Source organism: Typopeltis vanoorti, chromosome 13 (genome assembly GCF_054136105.1).
Source record: "Typopeltis vanoorti isolate ZY-2024b chromosome 13, IOZ_Tvanoo_1.0, whole genome shotgun sequence".
Lineage (NCBI taxonomy): Eukaryota > Metazoa > Arthropoda > Arachnida > Uropygi > Thelyphonidae > Typopeltis > Typopeltis vanoorti.
Window position 1 is genome coordinate 27,006,624 of NC_143561.1, and position 18,964 is coordinate 27,025,587.

An 18,964-nucleotide genomic window follows, 5' to 3' on the forward strand; every position below is an offset into this window, starting at 1 on the left:
ATCATTAGAAACAATTCAAATTGTAACTAAAACAGAACTAATGTCCTAACATAGTGCCTTTTATGGGCTGGATAACCATAAAGTTAATTTAGAGAAGTCTGGCTATCTAGTCTCAGAATGACACATTAATACAACCAAACTTGTTGAGGTTGGGAATGCTTCATGGTTGATACCGATTCTAAAAATAGTCTCTCAGATCTATATCGACTTCTAGGTAATACTGATGCCTTTTTCCATTTAATCCCGTGTGAAGGAGTATCATATTTGAATGCTTACTGAAATGCCTCAATTATTCTAAAGTGAAATATTTAACATTTTACTTTTGTGTTGTCAATAAACCATTAAACACCTATTAACATATATAACCAACAGTCTAAATAAGTGCATCAATTTAAAGGCTAAATTAGTGACCATTTTATTTTACACTGATTCAAAAGGATAAAACAGCAAAGATGCTATTTCTTAATTAGACATGTCCAATTCACTAAAATAATTTAAAAAAAATTACATATTCACATTTAAAGTGAAATGTTTCATACTTATATTAATTTACCTTTGAAAATGTTTGTGGCATTTGATGAACCAGTCTTCTCAGACATCGTAAATCTTTCTGATATCCATCTAACACAGTACAATTTATTTCTGGAGTATTTTGTAAAAGACTTTTTTGCTTTTCCTCCCAAAGAGCTGTCCGTGTACTCAGTAACCAGTCAACTGACAACATTTGAAATGCCTATAGGTTTTAAAAGAAATACAGTAAAATAAATGATAAAGACTTGTATTACATTTACACTGTAAATGTATGTCAACAATAACATCTCAAGATGTTATTGTTGACAATCAACTGAATAAAAATATTTGGATTAATAAATGAAATATTATTTGAAGGTGATAAAAAAATTATATATATACATACAAACATACATAGACGAGGGACGTCCAGAAAGTAAGTTCTGATGGGCTGTCAGAGAAACAAAAATATACTTACAAAAAAAACTTTATTGGGAATTAAAGTAGATATCTTTTACTACTTTTCTACATAATTTTCATCATGGTTCAGGCACTTATCATAATGGGGCACCAAGAGTTGTATACTTTCGTTGTAGAAGGTTGCTGCCTGCAACGCAAACCACGTATTGACTGCTTCTTTGACCTCATCATCGTCTTGAAACTGCTGGCCACCAAGGAAAGATTTCAGATATTTGAACAGGTGAAAATTGCTTGGTGTGAGGTCAGTACTATGTGGGGGGATGATGGAATTGTTCCCAGCCAAAGGTGGCAAGAAGTTGTTGTGTTATGCCGGCTGTTATCATGAATGAAAACAACGCCCCTGGTAAGCATATATGTTGTTTATGGAGCCTTGACCCCCAAGAAGTCTACCAGCAACATTCCTTGTCTGTCCCAAAACACAGTGCATATGATTTTCCGAGTGAAAATCGTCTTCAATTTCATCTTGACTGGTGATGAGGTATGCCTCCACTCCACTCCATGGACCTCTATAGAACATATATCCTCTTTCTAGTTTAACAAAACTTATTTTTTTAAGTTGCCATTTTTAATCTAATTTTGGCAATTACAGATCCAACAATGTCTTTTACACATTCTACTAATATCTATGTGGTTTATTTGGTTATATGTATTATGGTCTGTGATATTCAGGCTAGTGTATCCAATCTTCAACCAACAGGCTGCAGGTTCAAAATCCACTGTGTGATCATCTTTAGGTGGAAGATGAATTTCATCACCTGATGTGAGATCACTGTCTGTCCTGCTTATTGGAGACCTGAAGTGTTTTGAAAAAGTTCCATGTTTGGTCTGTAGAGCAGGCTTTCCAGACTGGTAAAATGAATAAAAAATACAAAAAAAAAAAAAAAAAAAATATATATATAGAATTAATAAGAAATACAAAAAAAAATCCTTAGCCTACTCATGGTACTAATGCACTATAGATTTACAATCTTTTGTGGGTGGGAGTCACATTAAAAAACTTAATGTGACTTTCCTATTTTTAGACCAAAATTTGCACACACACACACACACACACACATATATACAGGGTGTTCGGGATAAATTTGACAGTTTCGTAAGGAAAAAGAAAATCTTCTTTGTATCTATTAAATTTAATGAATTGACAAAAAAACATTACAGGCAGAGTTAATTACAATACTATCAACAAGATTTACTCAAAATAACCACCATTAGCATCGATCACAGCTTCAATTCTGCTTCGGAACCTCGAACAAGCTGATGCTACAGTCTCCCTGGGAAGGGCCGCAAAAACTGTTTTAATTTTATCCATTAACTGGGCTTTTGTATTACTGGAAGTGCGATTGGTGTCTTTTTCAACTGCGCCCCATACAAAATAATCCATGGGGTTAAGGTCTGGGGAGTTTGGAGGCCAAACATTTGGACTGGTGAAGTCGTAGAAATTTTCAGACAACCATTTTTGACTTTTCCCAGAGGTGTGGCAAGGGGCCGAATCCTGCTGCCATACATACGGCCTACCATTGGCTACCCTTGTTATCCAGGGCTTGACTACAGTTAGCAACTCCACGAACAAAGCCCGAATTCCAATGCCAGGGTTCTTCAACACCTGTTCCTGCAGATTTGCGAGGAATTCTGCTGTACGAACGCAATCAGATCGTCTGCTAGGGATCTTTCTTCTTGCTACATCCTCGTAGTCACCATTGCAAGTCTCTAGTTCATGCCTGATTGTTTTTACTGTATTCAGGGAGCATTGGGCAGTAGTCGTAATATCCTTATTTTGATGGCGGGCACGAATCATCATGATACAAGTTATTCTCTTCCATGATTCAGGTGGGTTCCAGCTATCCATCCTTTCTGACATCTTGTATATGAATGAAGAAGGGTCCAAACTTTTAAATGAAGAGAAGTGTGTGTTAATACATGTAACTTACAGAAAAATATAATTAATTATAAATATGTCAAATTTATCCCGAACACCCTGTATATATACACAGCAGATGTGTGTGTGTGTGTGTGTGTGTAAATCATTCTCCGCAGTCATTAATTTTCCAATGTTTTTTTCCCATTGCACATTTCCTACAAAAATTAAAACACTTTCATTTTCAATAAAATTTCTTTATCATAAAATCTTTTTCTTTCATTGTTGGTGTGCTTATTAGTATTGTGCAAATGAAATATTTTTAATATTGGTTTTAACTGCTGTAATAATCATAGCATATATAAAAGTTCCTATACAATGAATAGGATTTTATATCTGCTAGGATTATTAGAATCCAGTAAAATTTCTACTCTTTAATGGTCTTCTCTCATCTCTTCTACAATGACACTTTGTATGATGTTCTCCAAAGCCTGTCTGTCTAACTTCACTAGGTACATTAGTTCTAGCTTATATTTCTCCAATTCCAGCTTATTATTTTTTCATTTCTTCTGTAATAACTTGTACTAATTTTATAGATTCCCATATTGTTCATTTATTCTATATGCCAATTAATTATGCTTGTATGCTTTTTCAGTCAGTCTACTCCACCCCAGTGAAAATAATAAGCCCACAACACTAGTATGGTGGAGGACTGCTTCCTTGCAAGCATCGAGACTCTTAGGTCTTTTGTTCTTATTTTTTATTTTATTTTTTTAGTTTTACAAGCTTTCTGTGCCAATTTTCCTTCTTTCTCATCTGGACTTTAAAGACAAGCAATAGCAGTTGTTCTGGTAGTAGCAGAATGTATATGTCTGATACTCTGATACTGCCTCTTCATGAATGCTTCTACAGCTAGAAAGAGAATGCTGCTTTAACAAAAAACATAATTCTTCCCTCTCACATATGTTCCATAAGGACATGACCCAATTGATACATATTTCTAATGCTATTTAAGTAGCATTAGAAATAAGCATCCATAATTGGTCAGATTTAGTATATGCTAAATGTATATGCTATTGCTTTTAAGAAACTCGGATGATTTTTTTATTAGTGATCCCCCTTCCACATTTTTTAAACAACTCGCTTGGTTATAAATAGATGGTTATTCAATAAAAACAAAATAAAAACAGAACCTAATGTATAATATTTAATGCAATACCTGAACTAAAGGGGGTGACATTTGATGGAGTGCAAAATTCATGCTATCTCTCAACAGACTTCCTGCTTTGTCACACAACTGAAGACATTCTTTTGTAGTAGCTGACTGACTTAAATATGTGCGATGAGCTCGGTAGGCAGCCATTGCTGCTAATGGTAAAGGATTCCTATGAAAATCAAATGCCACCATTCATAAAAATTAACATAACTGATTACTAGCTTCAGAGATGATTTATAGCACTTTTACTATTGCTTATACATTAACAGATTACTGTCTGGATGAATAAATAGCTTGAAATTTTTAATATAGACTTACACAAACTTTAACATCTTCATTTATGTAACAACAATATTGCTGTAATATTCCATTAAAACTAAATATTAAATTCAGAAGTAATACCAAGATCTACAAAAGTTTAATGACAAGCAAGTATAAGGAAAATGCAAACTTATTCTTCAAATTAGCTTTTGATTATCCTAATGAAATTTAGAAAAGTTAAAATTTTCTTATTAATTTTTGCTTAAGGAATACACAGAAATTAATAGAGGAGAAGTAAATACAGTCTTTCTTACTTATAATCTTACTTCTCACAGCCAAGTCACTTCATATCAACTGATTTAATGCCATGATAGGTTAATCCTATCAACATAGTCTATGCATCATCTTGGCAGTTTTCTAGGATGAAAACTCAAGTTTCCAGAAAGGGAAACCTAATTGCCACCACTACATGAATCTGGCTAACTTACATTAATTGAAAAGATGAGTTAAGTGTAGTCAACAAAAATAAAAGTTGAAAATTAATAGGCAATTAATATGAAAATTAATTAATAGACTTAAGACTCCAGTCATTAACAAAATTAAGAATCCAAAAGGACCATGGAAAAAAAAAAAAAAAGCATAGAGAGATAACATCATGAAGAGTAATTAGACCACTGTGCAATGCTTTCCTTTATTAGCTATGAAAGCAAATGAAGAAACAGGTAGATAATATGTGAGAAAATATAAATTAAAAGGTAGGAAGAGAGGGATGTTTATTAAATTTTAAGAATAATTTATAGATCATATTTAATAAATTTCAGATTGAGGATAATATGATGTTTACTAAAGGGTTTCTTTCAATAAATGATCTTTCAAATGATAAATAATTCAGAAAGCCTGATTAGAAAGACAAATTCCAATCACTGGAATAACTCCTAGGGAATAAGCTAGACTATATAGGTTATAAAGACTAGATATACATTAAAGCAAACGGTTAAGAAATCATGGGAATATGAGGCACTGTCCAAAAGTTCAAGGAATTTGAATAGCACATGCAAACTGGTTGTAGTATAGCCTTTCCCCAAAGAGTGAGCAGTACTATTTGTGAATCAGAATGCCAACAGCTGGCAAAATGAGAGGCTGCATTATTGGGTTATGTGCATTTTTATGTCGTATTTTAGTGTTTTGGTGATTTTCTTCTCCAACTGAAATGGTGAATTTTAAGTCGCAAAGCACTTTTGCTTCAATTTCAAAAAATCTGCTGTTGCTATGGCAGTTTTTTTTTGAGATTGAAGTCATTGCAGTGGAAGTTGGCAAATTCACCATGGCAATAAAAAAGTGTGTCAAGTTTGCAACAATGTTAAGTGAATGCTAATAATTTTTTTTAACATCCAAGGCATTGTCCACAAGGAATTCCTCCCCCCCCCCCCGACCCAGTCAAACTGTCAATGGCGAGTTTTACTGTGAAGCTTTGAAGTGGTTAAGGGAGTGCATCTAGCACAAATGCTCAGATAAGAGTAACAATGATGACTAGGTTCTCCACAATAACAACACTTCCAAGTCCTGGCTTCCAAAAAGACAACCTTCCCCCCATTCATCTGACCCTGCAACTTTTTCCTGTTCCCCAAGATGAAATTAAAGCTGAAAGGGCTTCATTTTGACATAACTGCGGAGATTCAGGCAGAATCGCAGAAGGAACTGAACAGTGACACTTGAGGACTTCCAGGGATACATGAAATCATGGTGCTGGGATTGCTGTATCCCAGCATCCCTAAGGGGTGGGACTACTTCAAAAGATACCATGGAATCTAGGAGTTAGGTATTTTTTTGGTCAAATTACTGGACTTTTGGGTAGTTCTTTGTAGAACAAAAGTGTATATAAATTTTGTAGATCTGGATGAGAAAGGTACTAAAAGAAAATTGTTCAAAATGTTATATTTATATTGTAGAAATGGGAAATAACACAGAACAACACACAGCCAATACAAAGTCAGTAGTCAGAATCTGAGGTCAGAAAGAAAGACAGTGCAATATGAAATAAAAGTAAAGCAAGGTTGCTATTATCCATGTCATCTGTATAATCCCAACATAAAAGAAATGACATTAAACTTGATATCAAAATCAGAGATATGCAACTACATATTTTATTTTATGAAGATGATGTAATATACTCCTAAATAAATTCCCTACAGGTCTTTAAACTTGTTATATAAACAGAATGACTGATGGACATTTGGTATGACAATCAGTGATAAAACGATAAAAACTATGACAATAAGCAAGATATATAAAACATTAACTGCATTCTTTATGGTGACAGAATAAGCAAAACATTTCAGCTGTTTAAGCATACTATTAAAGGAAGAGTCTAGAAGACCAATCAAAGATGCTAGATCTAGAATGTATTCTCATAAGCTCTCCAGTAAATTTCAAAACTTAAGTTTCAAAATATTATTTGGCTATGAAAAAAATAATGGATTTTTAATATCCTTTCATTCAATGTTTAGACAAGTTCTAGTGAAGATAGCAAATTTACTGGCAATTTATGGAAATACAGTTGACTATCACTACAACAGAAATCATTTGTTATAGTAGATTGTTTGCTATTCTGATTTAAAAAAAAAAAAAAAAAAATAGAATAGCATTGTGGCTATGTATGTTTGGTTGGGACTTTTTAATAATTTTGTTGTAGTGAATGAGTTTGCTATAGTGAGAGTTGACTGTAGATGTCAGATTAAACAAAGCCAGCATGTTGGAGAGTAAGCTGAATAAATTTGGAGAATAAAAGAGAATTAGCCAAAACACCAAACTTAGCATACAAAACAATTTTCAGTTTTGAAATCAATTTGAACTTATGGATCTGAGAATCGGGTTCGAAATATAACATGATCGAAGGCAAGAGAGTATAGAGATGTGCATTTATGCAAAAATAATAGGAGTAAGCAGATGACATACAGTGTTAATCATATTAAAAATGAAGATATTAGAAAATAACTTATTACCTGAATATTTTCATGGAAGTTCAAAGACTTCTTATAGAATTCATTTTTATGGATGATAATGTTATGCCACATTGTCCATGAACAGTAGAGATACTTCTGGAGACCGAGGATATTAATGGAAGTGGGTGGCCAGTTCACACTATACATTATTGATACAATGTTTATCGCTCCTTTCCTTGAAAATTATTCACTGGCAAAACCTTCAAATCTGCTTCTGGCAAATGCAATCCACTCATTTGCTACATGCCAAGCAAAAAATCTAGCCCTTAAATTCTTGTGAACTGCACTCTCACAACTTTCAAGAGTGCTTGTTCTCTCCTATTTAGTCATGTAATTTAAAATTTCTTTAGTAACTATTCTATAAAATCTTTAATAACTTATTTCTGTTATCACCAAACTTTCAATCTATCCTTTGAGGGAGCACTCCAAAATAGCCATTATTTTGATCATCACTTGCCAATGAATCCTATCTACCATTTCCACGTGCTCAAGAAACAAGGTGATCAAAACTGTGCACAATAGTTAGATTCAGTTGTATCAAAGGCACTTCAGCTCTATTCAAGCACAGGTACATGGATATCTCGACAAACTGTGTAAGGCAAAATGTCTGTGACAATTAGGCCTATACACTCAAAGGCCTGTAGTCTGTGTCCCTTTATTCACAGCTCATTGTAGATCATGTTTTCAGTAGTGTTGTATCCATAAAAATTGAACAAGACACCAATGGACTAATGTACTCTTTATGGATGAGAGTTGTTTTAGTCTTTCCCCAGATTCTAGATGACACTTGATCTGACATGAAAGTGGTACTACTGCTTATCATCATGAGAATGGTGTTGAAAGGGATATATACAGCACTGCTGGTGTCATGGTGTGGGGAGGATATCTCGTTAATTATGCTTAATGAACACACTGAGCTACAAGTGCTGGAAAAGAGACTACAGCTGAACAATATTGCAATGAAGTTCTTCAGTGTCATGTTTGATTGTTCTGTGGTGATTTAGGCGAAGAATTCATTTTTATGGATGATAGTGTTATGCCACATTATCAACGAACAGTAGAGATACTTCTGGAAACCAAGGATATTAATGGAAGTGAGTAGCCAGCATGCTTCCCATGTGTTAACCCCACAGAACATGTTTGGGATTAAACACTAAAGAAAGCATATCTCATCTTCATCCCAAACACTTCTTGATTCACTTTCTCTATGAAAGCAACACTGAATAAACTACTAAAACCATATCAACAGAAATAGGGAGATGCACTGCTACTTGAAATTCCCCTCCAGAAACAAACAAGGCTCTTATCCTTGCTCTGAAGGATGGGCAGATCAGTTTGCCTCAAGAACTCTCAAATCACTTGATGCTAAGCATAGTACGACATTGTGAGAGCTGCATCGCAGTTCAGGGTGGACATATTCCATACTGAAATGTCTCTCCACATAGTTTTCTGTAAACACTGTGCATTAATTTCTTTAAAATTTTCACGACTACAGCCCAAATTTATGTCCATATTTGGGTTGTAGTCATGAAATTTTTTTTTCATATACGTCAGTCTGTTAGGAGCACTGTCATTTCTCTTGCACATTCCCATAATGCATGGGCTGATATCTCAACCAACATATCCTAAACATCTCTACTTCATTTATCTCTTTCTCATTTTGATCCCTGTTACATCAATCACTGCATTATCTCAATCTATATGATAACACTTACAACGTGATCACTTAGCAATTTAACTATTTCTTATGCTCCTTTAACCATTAGTGTTCATTAAAGTTATCCTTCCATAATCTTTTTTTTTTTTTGTCCACCATATAGTGAAAGAACTCTGTGGGATTTTCTTTGGCTTTCTCAACTAATTTTCTCTCATAATCTGAGTTTGTCATCCTCACCATATTAGCCTACCTTTCTTGCATGTGCTATGTATTATTATTATTATTATTATTGTTATGCTTATTATTATAAGCAACACTGCATTGAAGACTCATTGCAGGAGACCCAACCTCTCCACACAATCTATCATACCTCTCTTTGTGCCAGTACATTCTTCAAATCACAACATGAACAAAACTCCTTATCTACTCCAATTCTCTTCAAATACATGTGCCTATAATCATCCTTTATGAATAAAACTTCATGAATTTTAGCTTCTTGCTTCTTACATAAATCTTTATTCTTTCTCAAATTTGTATAGCAGAAAGATTAATATGAAAACTGCTTCTTCCATAAGCAACAAAAGTCAATCAAATTCTTTCTTGCATCCTAAATCACAGAACACTAAAGGCAGCATATCTCATCTTCATCCAAAACATTTCTTTTTGATTCACTTTCTCTATGAAAGCAGCACTGAATAAACTACTAAAACCATATCAACAGTTTCAACCTTTTAGAATGAATTTATTTTCTATATGAAAGTCTGACAACATTCTTCATTGATGAGACTTTCATATAGACAGTAACAAAAACATATCAATAGCTTCAAATCACCTTTAAGACTGAGAATCCTAAATAAACTTTACTGGGCCAATTTCTATATAAATTGGCAAGCAATGAAGTTTCTTTCAGTTTTAACTAAATAAATCTTATCTCCCTTCACTTTGTCAGGAGATTTATTAAATCTTTTACTTTCCCTTTTCAAAATCTGACATCAATAATATCTTTAACTTTTAATTCCAGAAAAACACAGTTTATTCATGCACTCATGTGGCACTGCTAATCGCAGAATTATACCATAAAATATTGTCTCCTTACTCTTTTTTTTTTTTTTGCTTGTTAATACTCATCTTACTTTTTCTTGTCACCTCCCCTTTCTTACTTTTCTCTACTATACTTTCCAGATACTTGGAACATTCCATTTCAGGCTTTGTCTTGTGATAGACTCAACATAAGTACTCAATAAAGTCACCTTGCTATTCTTCTCTTCATCTTTCTTTACTTCTTTTATGTTATCTTTCTTTTAACTCGCACTGTTCAGTTTCATGTCTTTTTCTTTTTTTCATAACCAGTCACTCAACTGCTATCATCATTCTAACATGCACACTTCCAACACACTTTCTTGTCATTTCATCATTTTTACTTACCACTTGCAAATCACTCAACCTTTGAAAGTGAATACATCACTCACAAACTGCATCTTACTAAGTCCCTCATAGTTAATTCCCTTGACAGTAGCAGCATTCAAGAATGTATGAAAAGCCAACTAAAGGTTGTGCAATCATTGAAAAAGAATGAGGGGTCTGACAAATAATGTATTAATTTGAAAGAAAATTGTTGACAATGAAACTAGTAATGATGTAATCTTAATTATGATGGATTATCACAACATCTAATATACACCTCTCGGGAATATATGAGGTCTGTTCAAAAAGTTCCAGGACAATTATCATTATAAAGAAACTAGGCACAATAGCATACTGTTTTGTGAGCAGATATCTATCTATCTAGAGAAACACACACACACACACACACACGTAAATACCAAATAAGCTTAAAGTCATTACATTATCTCAGTTGCACACAATGCTTCGATGAATGAGCATGTTTTTTTTTTTTTTTTTTTTTTGAGTGTCCCAATGTCAGGAATTAATCAACAACATGTGAGCATCAAGTTTTGCATTAAACTTGACTCACATGTTGTTTTATGTATCTTATAAGGTTCTATTGGCAAAAAAAGTCGTTGCTTAAAAGCTTTTAGGGATGATGTCTTAAGCCACTCAAAGACATTCAAGTAGTTCAAAAAGTTCAAGACAGTCAAACTTCAATTGAAGATGATCCTTGCTCTTCATGACATCAAGATCATGCACCCATTTGGTAGCTTGTATCCACTAAAAGGTTATCGACAATCAGCGAATTACTGTTTGAGAGCTAGCCTGTGAAACAGAAATCTCAGTTTGATTCTGACAGCAAATTCTGATGGAAGATTTGGAAATGAGAATTCCTGCAAAGTTTGTGCCAAGACCTCAGCTCGTTCAGCTCTTTTCAACTTACAAGTTTCTGCCTAAAAGAACGTTATAGTTTACCTCACCAACCCTATTCACTAAATTTGTCCCCCTGTGACTTCTTTTTATTCCCTAAGCTAAAATTTGTATATTCTTAAAGGATGAAGGTTTCAATATGTAAGTGAAATTAAACAGAATGTGACAGAGTAACTGAAAGCCATTCCTTGAGAACATTTGCAGAAATGCTTCCTTTTGTGGGAAAAATACTGGGAACACTGTATGAAGAGAGGAGAATATTTCAAAGGGAATATGTTTCTATAGCTCATAAGCTTTAGTATACATTTTAAATAAATTATGTCCCAGAACTTTTTGAACAAACCTTGTATATCAGGAAATGATGATAAAATGATGTACTGTACAACTCCGAGGCTTAAATAATTTAAATGAATAAATGAAGCAGTACTTACTGGACAGAGGATAATTCTCTTGGGAATGAATCTACTGCACTATAAAGTGCTTCTGCTTTTTCATCATCCCCCAAAAGCCAATGCACTGCTATTCCCAAGAGAGATGTCCACCAATGAGCAACATGATCCTCACTATGAACTTTTATCATGCTTGAGCCAATAGCAACTGCCAAAGTTCTAGGACTTCCTGCAGCACGGCAAGCATCTGTCAGCAATTCAATGCAGTGCAACACATTTGTGCCAGGTGGTTGTCCTCTATAAGAAATAAAATTTTGCCTTAGTTATATGAACTTATAGGCATTTTGCCATATAACCATATTGTTATTACTACAGTACTGAAAGCAAGAAAAATTATAGATTATGTAGGCTTTATGGTTTGAAAAAAAAAAAAAAAAGTTAATCCAATATGGGTTTAAAATTCAGCCCAGAATTAAGTTGAGCTTTTTAACATCAGACCAGTTTTTGTTTCAGGAAAAACAAAGTGGTCTTATTTCATAGCTGCAACAGTTTTGTTTATATTTGATCCAAGAGAAAACACTACTAGGGGAGCTCTCCCCCCCCCCCGTACCCAACCCTCCCGAGTTCTGGGCTGGTAAGCCGGTTTTCCATTGTTTTGAAACGTCCAACAAATTGTTGTCTCATTAAGGCAAATACATTGTTGGACGTTTCAAAACAATGAAGAGACAAAAAACGTGACATAAAAATGTTTCAAATTTCAGCTTATCTTTTTATATATATAGAATAGATATAGACACAGAGAGAGAGAGAGAGAGAGAGAAACCTATGAGAGGATGCACTGCTCCTCTCATAGGTTTCTTCTATTATTATTATTATTGTTCCGGGAAACTCCAAGGAGTCGACAGACTCATCGAGGGAGGCCCTAACATCATGTCTGGAACAACTATTCGACATTCACACAGTATCTATCATATCTTGCCTTGAACTCATTCACGGTCGTAGTACCCACAACAGACTCTGGAAGCTTACTCCACTCATTCATCACTCTCCAAGTAAAAAACCTAGCTCGAACACCCTTGTCAACCACGCTCTTGCCCAGCTTCCATGCATGGCCCCTAGTCCTCCCACCACCAGTCATATTTTCAAAAATATCTTCTGGATCAATCTTATAAAAACCCTTCAGTAATTTGAATGTCTCAATCATATCACCCCTCCTTCTCCTATTGTCCAATTTCTGCAACCCACAAATCCTCAACCTATTCTCATAAGATTCATTCCACAGACCTGCTATCATCTTGGTCACTCGTCTCTGGACCCTCTCCACTTCCTCCCCATCACGAAGAAACCCTGGTGCCCATAACTGGGCACAGTAGTCCAGATGGGGTCTTATCAAGGCTCGATACAGAGGAACAACAACTTGTTTGTCTCTGCATGTTAAAGTATTTTTCATAAGCCAAGTGATTTGGTGAGCTGTTTTAGTCACTTTTGCGATGTGCCCTCTAAGCTTCAACTCCCTATCCACCAGCACTCCCAAATCCCTGGCCTCATCAATCTCCTGGAGTACGGTTCCACCAATGCAATATACTGCTGCTGTTCTTTTCACCCCAAAGTGCATAACCTTACACTTTGCCACATTAAACTGACATCCATTTTTCCTAGCCCAGTCCTCCAAACTATCCAAATCATCCTGTAAAATTTTGACATCCTGTGCACTCACAATTGCTCTACCCACCTTTGCATCATCAGCAAACAAGTGAACACTTCCTCTCAAATCCTTTCCAATATCATTGATGAACAAATTGAAAAGCAGTGGTCCAAGAACAGAGCCCTGCGGCACTCCACTAGTCACAAGACATCTTTTTGACTCCACTCCTGAATAAACCACTCTCTGGTATCTCTCCTTCAACCACCCTCCTATCCATCTTACCAACCCTATATCTATCCACATCTGCTCCAGTTTACTGATTAGGGTTCCATGTGGTATCCTGTCAAAGGCCTTGGCAAGGTCCAGTAGTATCACTGTAAACCCATTACCTCTATCCAGTTCAGCCGTCACTGTGTTATAAAACGTGAGCAAATTACTGAGGCATGATCTACCCTTCACAAAACCTTGTTGTCCCCCATACAATATCCCATTTTCATCTATCCAATCCTGTATTCTTTTCTTGACTAAATTCTCTAAGACCTTGACAATGATTCCTGATATGCTAATCGGTTGGTAATTTACAACAGCAGTCTTGGAACCACCTTTATGCAATGGAATTATTTTCCCCTCCTTCCACCCGCTCGGGACTAACCCAGACCCGAGACTCAAATTAAACAAAATGGTCAAGGGTACTGACAATTCTTTAGCTGCTTCTCGTACTACACGAGCTGGTATATCATCCAATCCCACAGATGTATTGACATTGAGGTTATGCAATAGACTACTCACCTCCACTTCATTCACCACAATTCCCGTATAATCTACTGGTTTATTCGTTTCTGCAATGTCACCACCTGGATGATATATTCTTGCAAAGTGGTCACTCAGTAACTCAGCTATCTCAACTGATTCAGTTACCTCCCTACCATCGGCATTCTTTAAAATCATTCTGCCATGTACATTTTTCCTTTTACTTGCTACATATCTAAAAAACTGTTTAGGATTCACTTTAGCTTGCATGGCCAATGTTCTTTCGTAATCCTTTTTTGCTTTTCTTACCACACTCGTCACCCTTCTGGCCTGCGCTTTATACCGTTCATGTGCCTGCCGGTCACCTTTCTCCTTAAATTCCCTCCATAGCTGTTTCTTTTTTTGCAGCTCAAGCTTAATGGTGTTATTCATCCATTTAACCCCTACTTGATTTATTATTCGGACTCTAGGTATACAGTCAGCCATTGCTTTATGCAAGCACTTCTTAACTACCTCCCATGCACTATCAACTTCTAGTCCTTGCAGTTGTACAGGCCATGGCACTGAGCCAATCAAACTCCTAAGATTGTCATACTTTCCAGCCCAATAATTCCACATGTACCCTGTCTTAATTGAAAATTCGACTCCTTTAGCCACCTCCCAAGTCAAGACCCTATGATCACTCTCACCGAATGGTGGCAATGTGGTCATATTTGTTACAGCCAAATCCTCAGATGTAATTACTAGGTCAAGCACTCTCTGACCCCTAGTATTTTCCATTACATGCTGTCGCAGATAGTTATCTCTTAATAACCGCATAAAATCCAATTCCTTCCTCACGTGGTCCTCTCCTCACTCCAATCAATGTGACCATAGTTGAAATCTCCCATAATAATCACCCTTCTTCCACTCATTTCTTGTATTTGCTTGTGCATACTGTCACCACCATCTTTTCCATCACCTGGTCTATAGCAGCACCCAATTGTATATTTAGTTCTGCTAGCCACAATCTCACACCAAATGGCCTCAAATGTGTTCTTTTCTCTAACCTGCAATTCAACTTCTATTCTCCTTTTATTCTCCTCATCAGCTATCATCAACAATACTCCTCCCCCCATTTTATTCTCTCTGTCATTCCTGAACACATTATACCCATTACATTCAATCCCACTAGCTATATCATCTACAGTCAGCCATGTTTCACTAATACCAATAACCTGTGGTCTGGAAGTGCCAACCATGGCCAAAAACTCTTCCTTCTTGTTCCTAATACTCCTAGTATTAGTGTACATGAATTTAAGACCCCCATTAGCCCCAACCCTACCTTGATGCCTTATATTAACTATCCCACTCTGGTTTGTTGTCCTTATTTGCTCTAGCATATTATATTCATTCTTACATTCAACTGCCTCCATAAGGACTGTATCTCTACTTCTCCCCCTTAACAAATCTAGTTTCCTTCAATTTGCACATCCACTACACTTTCTCAAGTCTTCTTACACCATAACCATTCAAATGCAAGCCATCCATCTTATATAGATCCTTTCGCCCATCAAACTCACTCCACACGTCCACAAATTCCACACCACTCGTCATACATAACCCACGCATAAAGTCATTCGCAATTATGGCCCTCCTTTTAAACATTTCACTGTCATACCGTGGCAAAAGACTAATCATTCTAACTCTCTCACTCTTTTCTTTTGCTACCTCAAACAATTCATTCAGGTCTTCTATCATTTCCATTTTATCTCCTTTCAAATCATTCGTACCTGCCACAACAATCATTTCTTTCACCCTTTCCTTTTGCTCTCTAATAGACTCAGTTACATCCTTTATGGTCGCACCAGGTTGGTACGATTTTGTCAGATCCTCTACTAACACACCTCGTACTAACGAGTCTCCATACAGCACTCTATCCTTCATTTTGTTCATGTTCACATTCATACGCCTATTTTTCCTGTCATACCTTTTATTATTGGTTGGTTCATTCAGTCGACTTTTGTTCGTGCACTCTGGCTGCTGTTTTGCCCTTTCTATCGCACCATTCAACAACGTGATCTCACTCAATGCATCTATCTCATCTTTTTTATTCTCTGAGAAACCATTAATACTATCATTCACACTTTCTACATTCACACTCTCATAAATCTCATGTACAACTTTGCCGTTTCTTGTCATATCACTATTTTCTTCATTCTGCAGTTTGACAAAAATATCACACTCACGATCTGAAATACACTTCAATTCCTCATTCTCCCTACATTTTCTACACACATTCAATCCTTTATTATCATCTATCCACACTCCGACCGCACTCCGCAAAGCATATATTTCACAGCTAGTACACCGACTCATTTCTTTTATACTACCGTTCATTGATAAAGATGGCGAACCATCATTACTGGCCACCATTTTCCTTCGTAAGGTGCCATAATTATTGCAACTTGTTTTATCAAATAATAAGTTATAATACACCAAAAACACACAAATAGACGCACTAAAATATGCAAGGCAAACAAAACTACGCAATATTAAGTAATTTTATCAACGATAACTGAAAATAATACTTATCTTATCAGGAGCTTGCACGAACACTACACACTATTAGATTCCTTTTCAAAGTAAAATATTGTAATTATACACTATCTACATGTAAATAATTCCTAAACCTGTTGTTTCTTATGAGAAAGAAATCAGTAAAAATAGGATAGAAAAGAAGACTACAAAAAATTCAAAAGTTATGAAAAACATAACTGTAACTACTGTCCTTTTCCAGAAGAAAAAGACAGCACATGAGAAATTATGTATTGCATAAATACTACACTACTTTAGAATGTACTGCAGAGGAAAAAATAACTGAATCTCCCAACAGAAACTGAACACTTATTTTAATTATAATAAAAAAAAGAAAGTAATCAACATAAAATAAAAACATGCAAAACAAAAAATAAAGGATAAAAAAAATAGAATTGTTTATAATCAGCATCACAAGAGGCAAATTTGAAATAACTGTAAATAAGTAAACATAAAAGAAGATAAGAAAGGATAAAATGTGAATTCTTTCGTGTAACAGAACACATAAATTTAACATTAAAACAATAACTCTGCAACTTACGCAAAGAGGACAATATTGTACTGTTTGTTTTGCATCCTCTGTGTGTGTGTGTGTGCATGCGCGCACACGTGTATATGTTGGACTGATTTTTATATGTGTGTGTGTAACAATGTGTGTTTTAAAAACAATTATATTCCTTGCTATTAAGACCATAAATGAGGAAAAGAGGGAGGGAGAGAGAGAGAGCATGTACAACACACACACACTGCTTATCCTTATGATGGTCCACACTGTGCACAACTTATGGTTATATAGGCTTAAGCATCTGGCAAAGCAGGTATTATTCTGGGTGGATCAAATTAAAGGAAAATTGAAAATCTAACACTTAAAGTTCCTATGCCCAGATACTAAATTTCTATTCTTGTCCACTCAACATGTATAAGAACAATACTGATGCTAAACAGGGAATGTCAACTAAGGAACTCAACACTCCTTGCAGTTTAATAATGATGATTAATACCATATTGCGGCTACTGTACAGGCCAAGTCATAATGTAATGTAAAACTTGATTAATTAAATCAAAAAGTTAAAAACATAAAATAATATGCAATAAAATTTCTCAAATAACAAATACAGTAAAAATATTATTCATGCAGGAGGAGACAAAGTTTAATTTGCAAGAGAGGTATAGCATAAATGTGGCTGTTTGATATCGCAAACAGGCAACATGCTCAAGTTGGTTTAAATATCTATTACAACTCAAAAGCATGCCTCCTGTTATGATATGCTGTTAAAGTAACCTGTCAGAAATAGTTTTTGACAGTTTCTGCACCCAAGCTTGTTAATATTTTACTTACTTAAGACTTTTCCCATCCTTAGCTAAACCTTGAGTATATTGCATTAATTATGCCTGATATAAGGGAGACTAAATTAATGTAAAATGTTGCCTGTAAAAACCCTATTGGTTATGAAACAAGCACCACAGAAGCCTCAGAATTCAGACGGCTTTGCGATGATGATTATTAATCGTTTTGGGACCTGGAATATACGTAGTTTGGTGAAAGAAGGATGATCTTTTTAATGTGACGAATGTCTTACGACAGTATAAAATTGGACTTTGTGCTGTACAAGAGGTGCGATGGCAGGACATGGTTCAACCCGCAATCAGGGGTACACGCTATACTATAGTGACAACGGCAGAGGACGAAAAGTAGTCGGAACTGCGTTTTTAGTTAGTGATAAATTTTTGTGTAATATTTTAGATTTTAAACCTGTGAACAATCGGCTGTGTACTATTAGAGTTAAGGAAAGTTTTCAAAATGTGTCTATTGTGAACTGTTATACGCCTACTGAAGAGAGCTCGGAGGAAGCTAAATATTGTTTCTACGAAGTGCTTAAGCGTACTTGTGCTAATCTACCATCCTATGACGTCAAGCTAGTAGTGGGAGATTTCAACGCAAAGCCTGGGGAGAGAGCGTGTGTGGCACCCTTTCATGGGTAGTGAGAGCCTACATGAGGAGTGCAACGGGATCCGACTTGTGAGTTTTGCTGCCGCTACGGGATGCTTTGTAAAGAGCACTATGTTTGCACATAAAGACGTCCACAAGCAGACCTGGAGATTGCCGGATGGTAGAACAGCTAACCAAATAGACCATATACTAGTGTATCGATGTCACCACAGCTCCATCTTGGATGTGAGAAGTTTCAGAGGAGCAGATGGAGATAGCAACCACTATCTGGTAGCCTAAGATTTAAGGCATAGAATTGCGGTTCAGAAGCCCACGTGTCCTACCATACGATCGGCATGGAACCTGGACAAGT

At 35.7% G+C, this 18,964-nt stretch overlaps 1 protein-coding gene across 1 annotated transcript in view; it reads right to left on the reverse strand.

The window, feature by feature from the left end:
• Positions 1-18,964, reverse strand: part of SREBP (Sterol regulatory element binding protein) — a 155,594-nt gene that overhangs the window by 21,338 nt on the left and 115,292 nt on the right. The window contains exons 11-13 of the mRNA XM_090403191.1: positions 11,732-11,986; positions 4,065-4,230; positions 554-733 (exon numbers count right to left, since the gene is read on the reverse strand). Of these exons, the coding sequence (XP_090259317.1) occupies positions 554-733; positions 4,065-4,230; positions 11,732-11,986 (601 nt within the window). The remainder of the gene's footprint in view (positions 1-553; positions 734-4,064; positions 4,231-11,731; positions 11,987-18,964) is intronic.